General features: G+C 35.9%; 1 protein-coding gene across 1 annotated transcript; it reads right to left on the reverse strand.

Moving 5' to 3' along the window:
• Positions 1–9,290: 9,290 nt before the first annotated feature.
• On the reverse strand, positions 9,291–10,202 carry LOC140609520 (taste receptor type 2 member 2-like). The gene has a single exon (XM_072784766.1). It carries the CDS (start codon positions 10,200–10,202, stop codon positions 9,291–9,293), a length of 912 nt encoding a protein of 303 aa, XP_072640867.1.
• Between the last annotated feature and the right edge of the window lie 2,163 nt (positions 10,203–12,365).

The following is a 12,365-nucleotide window of genomic DNA, read 5'->3' on the forward strand; positions in this document are numbered from 1 at the left end:
CAAAGATTATAAGTTCTTCTTTCTCACCTATGATTTAATCTACTGATTTCGGCAAAACAATTTATGGGGAAAACACTATTTTTACTAATCAAATCCTATAATCAAGGGTAATATATGTCCTGGTAATATTTGAAAAAAATTGTTATAGAGAATTTCAAATATGCACAGAAGTAGACAGATTTATGTAATGAATCCCCATGTAACCATCATGCAACTTTAAAAATGTTCATTTTATAACTCAAATTGCTTCAAATATAGCTCCAGTTTATCTCCCTCCACTCTGCATGTTAATTTGATGCATCACATCATTTTATCAGTGATTATCTTGAAATGTTTACTCTAAAAGACAAAAGTGACTTTATTTTAAAGCATAAGCCCAGTACTACTACAATATCAAAAAATATGAACAACAAATCATTGATATTGAGTATCAAGGCAAAAGCCAAGTTTCCAATTATCTTATAAATGATTTTGGTTTTGCTTTTTTAAAAATTTGCTTGTTTGACTTGGGTTAGTTATATACTCTCATTTGGTTCAAAATTTCCTATGACCTGAGTGTTAACTTCTCTTTCCCTCATACTTTGCTAGTGGTGTATAAAAGTTCCTGACCAAAGACTCCCAGTGGCTGGAGTCTTTGAACTCTATAAACCATTATTTCATTTAAAGTGAAAGTGTGCCACTGGGTGGCAGTGCATTACTTATAATCTTATCCCAGTTTATAACTCAAGCTGCCAAGATAAATTTGCCTGTGTTGTTTTCCCCAGTGTTCAACTTTATTCTTTTGCTTTGTTTATTCACGAAAATGATAGTAGAATTGAGTGTACTCAATTTTCTACAATTTTGGAAATAAAATTAACCTATTATTCTCAACTCAGTCGTGCGAGGCAGGCCTCTTTGCACTCATCACCTGACATGTCACACAGTGTGGGTTAGGGAATGGATTTTATTAGAGTAACAAATATACAAGCAAAGATCAGGAAAAAAGAGGACTTAAGTTTTCTGATCCCCCTAATATGCTCTAGATAGATGATGTGGGCCAGCACCTGCTCTTGGACACATTGTAAGTGAACTTTCTGGGTAATAGGAATTCCTCCTCCTGCTACTCCTCTGTTTCACAAAGCATATCTGGAAGCAACTTTATCAATGGAGGTGGAGGCCAGATCAAAGTGACTAACAAGTTTCTGGGACCAGCCTTGCTGAATTTGGCTGCCAGCTATTCATAGAACTGTCTGAGAAAGCCCAGCATCTGATGGCTTTGCAGGCCTGTGCAAAGTTGCATTCCTATTTTTCAAGGGGAAATGCTAACAGTCCAGTGGGAAGCTAACAACTCCTTCTGTTAGGGGGAGGGAGGAGCCCCCTATACTAATTGTCTTATTGTCCAGATAGATCAAGGTAAATTCTCAGGGCCAGTCTCAGGACCGTTAAGATAGTCATGCTTGATGCACCACAGAACCTCAATAAATTTTAGAATAGATTTTTCTAACAGATGATTATGATTGTTATTGGAAAGTCGTGCTTTCTGATCACTACCAGAAATGGAAATACATTCATGATAAGTTTATCTACAAAACAGGGTCAATAAGCATAAAGTATCTCTAATTATGTATGATGCTTTCACGCTGTGCCTATACTGGCTGTTCCGTCCTAGGCCAGAGAATGCCTGGTTTGATGTCATTAATGTTCAAAGCCTGTCTGTTGATTTGTGTTTTGGTTTGTTTGTTTCCCCTTTGTTCCAAAGGGCCTCTCAAATTTACTGTGGTTAGAGACTTTCTCCCTCAGTCATCTATGTTCAAGTCACACTGATAAAAACATGCTCCACTGATCTCCATGGGTGGTGTGGGAGTGATGTTCCACAGATGGCTTGTTCCATATTTACTCACCAGGCCAATGCACAACAGTGTCCCACAGCTGAAACCATGACCTAGGCAAGATGGCGAACATTGCCTTCTCATCTGTCTTTCTGTCATACTCCTTAGGCTCTTGGCACCTTCCGTCACTCCCATCTGCAGGGGCTATTGTCCTTTTGTGGTTCCTCCTTCTGGGCGGTTACTAATTTTTGTTCTGCCACCTGGGTCAGTCTATTGTTTTTTAAAGAAGTCAAAATTACTTGCTTACTATTATGCCAAACTGAAATACTAACCTTTTTGTCATTCTAAACTAAAGCATATTTGACCTCTTTTCTCCAAGTACCAATATAGAATTCTAGTTCTATTTGTCCAGTTTCAAAACAGTAGACAAATTTATTTAAGAAATAATTGGCATGCCTTCCACATAGCAGCAATTAAAATATTTCCTTGACTCATTAAATATTTGGGACAGGTCTTTGTTGTGTGCTAGACACTGTCCTAGGTGTGTTATACCTGTTAATACACTCAATCTCATAGTAACCTCTGGGAATAGGTACTTCTCTTTTTTCATCTGACAGATGAGGATGCTGAAGGAAGGGGTCTAATTACTTGCTCAAGATTATACAATTAATATACAGCTGGCCCGGGATGAAAACCAATCCAGTTTGGCCTCAGAGGCCAGGTTCTTAGCCTTTACAATACACGAACTCTCAATCAGTGGTTCCCAAAGTGTGGTCCTTGACCACCAGCATGAGCATCTTTAGAAGGGTTAACTCTCAGGCCCTACCCAAGTCAGAAACTCTGGAGGTGGGGTGCAGCAATCCTTTCAATAAGCCCTCCAAGTGATTCTGATGTCCACTTAAATTTGAGAACCTCTGTTTTAGAGAATAGTGAGGGAATAACTAGTATAGATCCTAAAACTTCTTTCATATGGTAGCAAATCTTTACTTTTTTAAAAAAATTATTTATTCATTTGAGAGAGGGAGAGAGCATGAGTAGGGGGAGGAGCAGAGCAGAAGCAGGCTCCCCGCTGAACAGGGAGCCCAACTCAAGGCTCCATCCCAGGACCCCTGGGATCATGATCTGAGCTGAAGGCAGATGCTTAGCCACTGAGGTGCCCCAAGGAATGCTTTGCTTTTTATAAATGTGATTATGATTTAAATAGTTATAAAAGCAAAAAAAAAAGTTATAGAAGCTTTAACACATTGTAGTACTTATGGTACAACCCGGGAGAACACTGATAGAGCTATCTAAATTTCTTAGAAAATTTAGTATATATTTGAAAAGTAAAAACAAAACCTATTAATAATTTAATGATGGCTTAAAGAACAAAATGCCATTTATGTTACTTACATGAAACTAGATATTGAAAAAAAAACACAGACCACAAGGGGGAAGTACAATTTTTAAAAAGGGACATAAGCACAGACTTAGCAACTTCTTAAATTAATTAGTAAGACATATCGCAACAACAAGGGTCTCTGAAAATGAAAACACATTTGAAAGTTCAGAATCATTACCAAGAAAACTAGGTCAATAAAGCCCCATCCTTTTTAATTCCCATCTATTTCCATGGAATAATTCCATAGAATTTATTTCCACTGCCCTATCACCTCTATAAAACTATATACCCCTTGACAAATTAGAGAACAATATTTGGCATACTCTGAAAGAGCACTTCTTGATATAACATGTACTTAATGAGTATAAGTGCTTTGTGCTCAGTGATTCTGTATGGCAACTGTTGTTATAATTTCCCTGAGTTAGAAATTAAATATACTCAAGAATTAAATACTTTCTTTCATTCATCTATGTCCTCATAGCATGGCCTCATAGTACAGCGTTGTAAGAATTCCATGAACTGGGCACCTGGGTGGCACTGTTGGTTAAGCAACTGACTCGGTTTCTGTTCATGATCTCAGGGTCTTGAGATCCAGCCCTGCGTTAGGCTCTATGCGCAGCAGGGTGTCTGCTTGAGATTTTCTCTCTCCCTCTCCCTTTGCCCCTCCTCCTGCTCTCTCTCTCTCTTTCAAATAAATAAACAAATCTTTTAAAAAAAAGAATAATTTGGGATCCCTGGGTGGCGCAGCGGTTTAGCACCTGCCTTTGGCCCAGGGCGCGATCCTGGAGACCCAGGATTGAATCCCACGTTGGGCTCCCGGTGCATGGAGCCTGCTTCTCCCTCTGTCTATGTCTCTGCCTCTCTCTCTCTCTCTTTCTCTCTCTCTCTCTCTGTGACTATCATAAATAAATAAAAATTAAAAAAAGAATAATTCCATTAATGACTCAATACCATCAACTTGAAGCATGAAATCTGAGTGTTACTTTCCATGTGTCAAGGAGCCTCTATACTATATATCTGTGACACACAGCAGAACTCTGACAAAAATGGCAAATTTAGTTTAAAATACCTCTATTTCCCATCGTCCCTTGGATGTCACACTGAGATTCATCCCATTCAAGTCAAACACGCAGAGAACTAATTTTCCAGAGTTCATGCCTTTATTGAAATTGACCTACGCTTTACTCCATGGAATCAGGGGCAACTAACTGATACAAAGCTAATCTATGCTATGATCAGAGTATCTCCTTCTGAAAACAATATATTGTATCATATTTGGTGTCATAAGTAGTGTCAATGGCCTATTCATAACCCCATCAGAGAAATCTGTATTACCTCTTTTAATCCTGAAATTACTTATGTGAAAGTTATTGGCAATTTTCCTATTTATCCCTTCAATAAAATCCAGGAAGCTTGTCTTATAAAGTGAAAGGAATTCTTATACAATAAGATTTTGCAATTCTTATTATTTGAAAAGTGGATAAATATGTTGTGTATATGGGTAGATCTTAATTTTCAAAAGATTTACTATTTAAATAGTGTCACAGAAGAAGTACAGAATTTTCAGGATTAACTTGATAAAATCTTTCTAATAACTTGACCCAATGGTTAAAACTAAAACTCTTTATTGATTAATTAAATATAAATTGTCTACTATTGAAATATATAAAAGAGAGCTGTATCTATGGAGGGAGAAGCAAGAGGAAATAGAACAAATACAGTTGTCCTGAAACTCATTTTCAGCTTTGAAACAGTTGTGATGTGCCCAAGAACTATAAACATACAAACATGTGGACCTCGGTGTATCTACATAATTGACTCTCAGTATTTACTTATTTACTGAATAGTATACATTTAGTATTGTATAGTAAAAGACCTTGTCCAAATACATAACAAATCCTCTTTGACATAAAATTATCTAGAATACATAGGGAAGATAAATCAAATTCCTATTTGTGGATTTTAAGCTCTCAGTGACATGAAAAGTCTTCATGGAAACTATGGGTATCTCTTGCCTTATCTGAGTCCTGAAAAATGAGGCATTACAGAAGCATACAGATTTGTGATAATCAATCTGATAACCCCAGCCTGATGTTTTCAGAGAAACCTCTCTGTTTACAGCCCAGCTGAAGGGATAGGGAGCCCTAGGCAGACCAGTGGCTTTACCTTCCCAGATTGAATCTGATTGGTTCATATTTGGACCCCTAATCCAAGGATAACCAGTACCTAGACCTACCAGAGATCCTAATGATGGCCTGACAACAATGACAGGTGTGTAATTGGATGACAGATGTGCAATCAGTTATATCCTAGAAAAATTTGAATTGAGGAATAAGTCAAATCACACACACCAATATACATTGAAGTATAAGATAAAAAAAAGTCACGAGGTAGAGTCAAGGTCCAGAATGGTAGACTTAGTTGTATTTATGATGAAATAAGAGTTATAAATATATGTAAGCAGAAAAATGGGTTATATATAAGAAATATATATTATATTATTATAATAATATAATATATATATTTATATATCCTCCACACCATGGAGGAGAATTATTGCCTATAGTGAGAGAAGGAAAAGTGGGTATACAGAGAGAGGTTGACTCATAATATTGGAGGAGCACTAGGGAAGCTTCCAATTATTATGGCTGTTGAGCTCTATCTATAGAGTTTCCTTTTACTTGGCCAGCATCAGCTTTTATTTTTGTATTTCCATGACAGTGTTTATTCTTTATCATTTCATGTGCATTCCACATATATTAGGTGACCAAAATGTGAATCAGTTCTTTTCAGCCAAAAGAGTCTAAATAAAAGGCTAAGCAATAACTTGAATGTTTTATAATGAAAAAGAATGTTATTTAAGTGCCTTAAAAATTTTCTCCCAAGAAAAACTTTATGTTGACATGAATATATTTTTAGGGCTCCAGTTAGTAGCATTAATATGCTGTAGAGTAGTGGGCCACAAACCTTGGTTGGTAAACAGGTTACATCAGAATTGCCTGGGCATATCTATAAAATAGACTTTGGGGGTCCATCTCCAGAGACTATATTCAGCCAATCTAGGATAAGCCCAGAAATCCACACTTTAAAAAGTATTTCCCAGGCAATTTTTATGCATAATTATGTTTAGAAAAAAATTAGGACTTTAGATTTAGAAGGCAAGATTCAGGTCTAGATAAATAACCAATTCTTTTGTCTCTCCAAGTTTATATTTCCTAATATTTTAACCAGATAATAATATTCTCTACCAGGGTTGTTATGATCAGTAAGAAATAACACAAAATGCAAAGCAATTCTGGAATAGAAAATTAATTACCTGATTATTGGAATTTCTCTCAAAGGCATTAGTGCCTCTTTATAATCTTGGAATACTTGCCATGCCACAGCCCCATTCCAAGGAATTCCCAGACCATGGCATTATTACAAGAGTTTCCCATGCCAAAAGGCTCATTCCAAGGATTCTCATGCTCACAGACCTATGTCAAGAAATTCTCATACCAAAAATTTTCAAGGCAGTAGTACAAATTTGGTTACTCATGTATGAATAGTAATAATAGCAAAATATTCTCCTTGTTCTTTAATTGTAAACTTTTATTTTATTTTTGTTTGTTTTGTTTTGTTTGAGTGATTTTTTTTCAATGATATCAACATTATTTTCCACTGTTTAGTTCTCATTGTTAATGGAAATACAGGTTAATGATATAGGAATGGTTAAAACAAAACTATACCCATAAAATGAAACATGAAGCTGTTACAAGTGCAAAATTTTATACACATAATTTAAATAAAAATATAGCAAAAAGTATATATACAGCATGATCTCCATAATGTTATAAATTACGCCACACATATATATACTTGTATATGCACATATGTGTATATGGATTTCTTTTTTTATGAGATTTATGAGATTATTTATGAGATTTATGAGAGACTCAGAGAGAGACAGAGAGAGAGGCAGAGACACAGGCAGAGGGAGAAGCAGGCTCCATGCAGGGAGCCCAATGTGGGACTCGATCCTGGGTCTCCGGGATCATGCCCTGTACTGAAGGCGGCGCTAAACCGCTGAACCACCTGGGCTGCCCTGTATATGGATTTCAAATGCCAAAAGAATGTATATGAAAATTTTACCTTGCATTCTATCAGGTTCACTTATTATATTTCTGTATTTTCCCAATTTTCTATATTATGTATTATTTTACAAGTTAAAAAACAATTATTAAAATTATTTTTAAATTTAAAAAATGAATATAGTAGAAGATATAAATGGCCCAACGGTATCAGACCTCAATATGGATGTATGTATCATGAATACCTATGTAATTCAGGTACTAGCATCAGTGAGACTTTCAACTTGGCTTTGGAAACAAGGGGTCATAGGGCTTCCCCAGTATGATGCAAAAACTCATTGGTCATGCTATCTAAAGAATAGGCTCCAGCTACACAATTGTCCAGAGCTCAGGCTGGAAACATAGTGAATACCAGTTTTTCCCAGTAGAGAGCTTAATTTTCCCTGACCCATAATAAGTGAAAGTGGCACAGCAAATTCCCAGAGTTGAGTGATATTAAATTGTAAATTGGGGGACCTCTGTTTAGATCACTTTAGGCTATTAGTAAGCCAAATATGAGATAAATTAAAAAATAAATGTTTTGACCAATTAACAGGATAATTCAAGAGATTTGTGAAATATTTTTCAGTTGACATTTTAGGGACATAATGAAGAAAGGTCATAGGGTATCATACATTATAGGGCAAACATCGTTTCTTATCACAAATTTCAGAATCTAAAGTTGGTATTAACAGTAATGGAAAGAAAACCAAATAAGACTGTACCGGCTGTAGAGACAGAAGAGCCACATTTGAGTTCCAATTACACTACTGAGTGTAGCTGATGGACTTTAGGAATCTGTAATATTCTCTTCCAACCCTATTTATGCATGTGAAAATGGAGATAATTCTACTGTCTATTTACAAAGTGATCTGAGGATGAAGTAAACAATTCTGTGTAAAACTATTTTGTAAAGTAAACAAATCACACAGGGACACACACAGACATATCTAGGTTTGGTATTTTTTTTTCCACCCTTGCAACTTCTAATTCACCTGACAACAATTTATTTACAATTACAGTAACTATACATCTTTTTGTTTGTTTGTTTAGGAGCCAGTGAAGGTTTCACAGATTCAAACATATCCTGAGATGTAAGACATTACAAAAATTATTGTCCTTTCCTAAAGCAAGATTATTTAAGATACTTAAGGAGCAGAATCCACTTAAATCTATCAATATATTTAGAAACTTTTACCTTAGATCTTTAAGTCATTTGCTGTTGCCATACCCCAGACAACATTCCAGTTCGAAGGAGTTAACATCCCAGTTGAGGGGTAAGACACCAGTTGAACATTTTCCTGCTGGGGCTTCAAAGTCAATGACCTCACTCAGATTCTCTTTGGGCATCAGTTTAACACTTCAGGGGGTTGAAAAAGATTTATTCATCTTGTAAAACACAGAGACCCTGGATTGTGTGTGTCTATGCACATGCATGCTAGCTCAATTTGCATCTTATCATTAACAAACCTGAACTAGTAACTGAAATTGAAAGCAAAGTAGGACTTTAATCTGTATATCTGAATACATTGTCTTGACGTACATACACTTTCAGTATATAATTTGCATTTTAACAATAATTACACAAATGATGCTTTTTAAAAATAGCTATGTTTACCCAAATAGCCAAATTTATTATACTATTCCAACTCTTCTCCTAAATCAATTTGATTTTGCTTATCAAAACCAGAAGACATGAGAAGACAGATAACAGATAATTTTTCCCTGATTTATAACGCAACTGGGACTCTACTGCAAGTACTAATTATTTAAATGTGTTACTATCATAATATTTTTAAGATACAATCCCTGGAAAAAGAAATATCCTATTCCACCCCACTTCAGAATTAGTGCTTCACCTGTCCTGGGAATAGGAGATGAGAAGGAAATTGCCCAAAAGAGCACACAAAATACATAAGTAACCAAAAACAATCATAAGTCCATCGAGTCCATGTTAAAGAAATACACAATATTTTACATTGCTTCTCCTCTTCATTGATTCTTTTTGAAGCAGAGAAGTCTCCTGAAAGGTTGTTGGTATTTAGAATTACTCAGGAGGATTATAATTGAATGACCAGAGGGAAATGCTGCCATTATGTCCTTTACTACAAAGAAGCAATGACTTCCATAAGGAATACTGAATGTCATATTTGCCATGAAGGCAGCAAAATAAGAAATAAAGAAGCAAAAGAATGTTATCACTGTTTTTAATGCATTTATATGGGCTTTTGTGCTGGCATTTCTAACACCATGAGATCCATTTTGCATCCGATGAGTGTGCTTATAGAGAGAAATGAATAACATAAAAGTGCACATCACAAATATGGCTAGAGGAAATAGTAATGCCAAGTTGACAAGCAGCATTTCACTAATTTGCCTTATCTTGGGTTCAGTCCTCTTCAATGTGGCATTCTTGAGGGCATCATCATCCACCTTTTTAGGGTAATCTGCTTCAATACACAGAGCTGCAATGCTCATGGAGGCCAGCAAACTTCCCAGAAGTAGCCAAGGCATTAACTTCGAGATCCTGAATTTCAGCCAAAGAAAACAGGATTGAGTGAAGCCTGCTATCTTGAGGCAGTAAAATACAGAAAGGCAGGTGGCAAACCAGAAACTGACAGAGCTAAAAAACATCCAAAAGAACAACATTGCTGTACCAAAAATGTTTACCTTATAAAAGAGTGGAAATAACACAGAGAAAAAACTTTGTATCATTAACACCATGAGCAGACCAAATCTCGACATCCCTATACATATGAAAAGGAGTTGCACTGGTGTTGGCTTTCTGCTTTTGATCAATTCTTTACAGTTGATGATGATAAGAAATCCATTTACTGTAATCCCTGTGATAAATTCTGCTGACATAACAATAACATGAGGAAGAGCTGACAAAAAGGAGATCATGTTTCCTACCATGAATCTTAGCTTTTTCTTGTGGATGGTGTTAAATATTGCCTCTGGATAATCTTGCAGAGAGGAACATACAGCCCTGAGAAATCCGATCTTCTTCAACTCCTGGATCATAAGTAGAATCTTGCACTAGAATTTTACCCTAAAGAAGAAAACTAGAGGGACTACTTTTTTTTAATCTGGTTCTTTTCAAAAGAAACTGTGGGGTCACCTGGGTGGCTCAGTGAGTTGGGCATCTGCCTTCTGCTCAGGTCATGATCTCACAGTCCTGGGATCAAGTCCCTGGTGGGGCTTCCTGCTCAGTGGGGAGCCTGCTTCTCCTTCTGCCTGAGCTCCCTCGATTGTGCTCTCTCACTCTCTCTCAAATAAATAAATAAAATCTTAAAAAAAAAAAAAAAAGAAAGAAACTGTGGGAATGCAAATCCAAAGATTTGAATGATGGTGAGGTCTTCCAATTACATTCTGGGGAAAATTGCCATATTGGTATTAATCAGTCTATCTCCTATTCAACTTTATCAAAAAATGTGATTATAAATATGTCCTATTTAGGTTAGTACTATTTCCTTTTTGTCTTTTGTTTTTTTCCTAATGACAAATGATACATCCAGGATGGACAACTATTTTTTATTATTGCCACAAGTATCCAACCTCAGATGTGACTCTTTCCTCAGTACATTTTTTTCCTAACAATAACTTCAAGACAGTTTAAGAAATTTCCTCCTCCCCACTCCCTACTCACCCCACCTGACAAAGGAAATTTCTTCTCTAGACTTGAAAATCATTTCCTGAGATGAAGAATTCATTTCTCTAAATGATCTCTTATATTTTTAAAGTTTACTTTGTAGAATTCTGACCTGAGTTTCAGCAAACTACAGTGATAAAGTAGTGCTTAACTAGCATAAGTAATTCTCATGCTGCCATCATCTAATGCTCATGCTGAAGAGCATCAGTTCAAAAGATTATTGCATCTCTTATTACAAAGAGATGTTCACATAACCTTACTGAATTTTAGTTACATCACATGTTAAGTATAAATAAATCATTAAACTGCATAAATAAAATATGGTGCTCAAGCTGCTTAGCTTAGTGGTTAGGTCATGCTAAACACTTAACAAATGTTATCTACTATTAATACTATTAAATGTCTGTTTTCATACTGTGCTGACCCCAGAAAGAAAATAATGATTCTATTATGAAATATTTTCAATACAACACTTGAAATAGTTTTAATAAGAAATAAGACTTATCTATATGCTACTTACAAGAGATATACCTTAGGTGGAAGGACTTATCCAGACTGAAAGGGAGCCACCCAGGTGCCCCCTAGAGTTTCTTTTGAATAGCACCAGAAAAAGGCATTTCCTACAAATGGAGCCAAAACAGCTGGATTGGCTGTACTTATATTAGACAACATAGACTGCAATAAGAGATAAAGAAATGCTTTACACAATGGCAAAGAGTCAATCCAACAATACAATATAATATTTGTGCACCCAACATGGAGGCACTTAATACATAAAGCAAATGCTAGCAAACATAAAGGGAGAAATAGAAATACATGAATAGTAGGGAACTTTAATACCTCATTTACATCAGTTGGATAGATCATCCAGACAGAAAATCAACAAGAAAACATTGGCCTCAAATGACATGTTAGGCCAGATGAGATGGACTTAACAGATTTTCACAGAACGTTCCATCCAAAAGTAACAGAGTATAGATTTTTCTCAGTGCACATGGAATATTTTCCAAGATAGATCATATATCAGGTGACAAAACATTTCTTAATAAATTTAGGAGGCTTAGGATGCCTGTATGGCTCAGTGGTTGAGCACCTGCCTTTGGCTCAGGGAATGATCCACGGTCCTGGGATCCAGGCATGATTCTGGAGTCCCGGGATCAAGTCCCACATTGGGCTCCCTGCATGAAGCCTGCTTCTTCCTCTGCCTATGTCTCTGCCTCTTTCTCTGTGTGTCTCTCATGAATAAGTGAATAAAATATAATTTTAAAAATAAATAAATAATAAATTTAGGAGGGTTGAAATCATAGAAGCATCTTTTCCAACGACAACGGTATAAATCTAGAAATTAATTACATGAAGCACATTTAAAAATTTACAAATATGTGAACACTAAACCACATATTATCAAACAATCA

Source organism: Canis lupus, chromosome 18 (genome assembly GCF_048164855.1).
Source record: "Canis lupus baileyi chromosome 18, mCanLup2.hap1, whole genome shotgun sequence".
NCBI lineage: Eukaryota > Metazoa > Chordata > Mammalia > Carnivora > Canidae > Canis > Canis lupus.

Bases quoted from the DNA above. Each gene is read 5' to 3' on its own strand.
- LOC140609520 (XM_072784766.1), bottom strand. From the start codon at position 10,202: ATGATCTCCTTTTTGTCAGCTCTTCCTCATGTTATTGTTATGTCAGCA.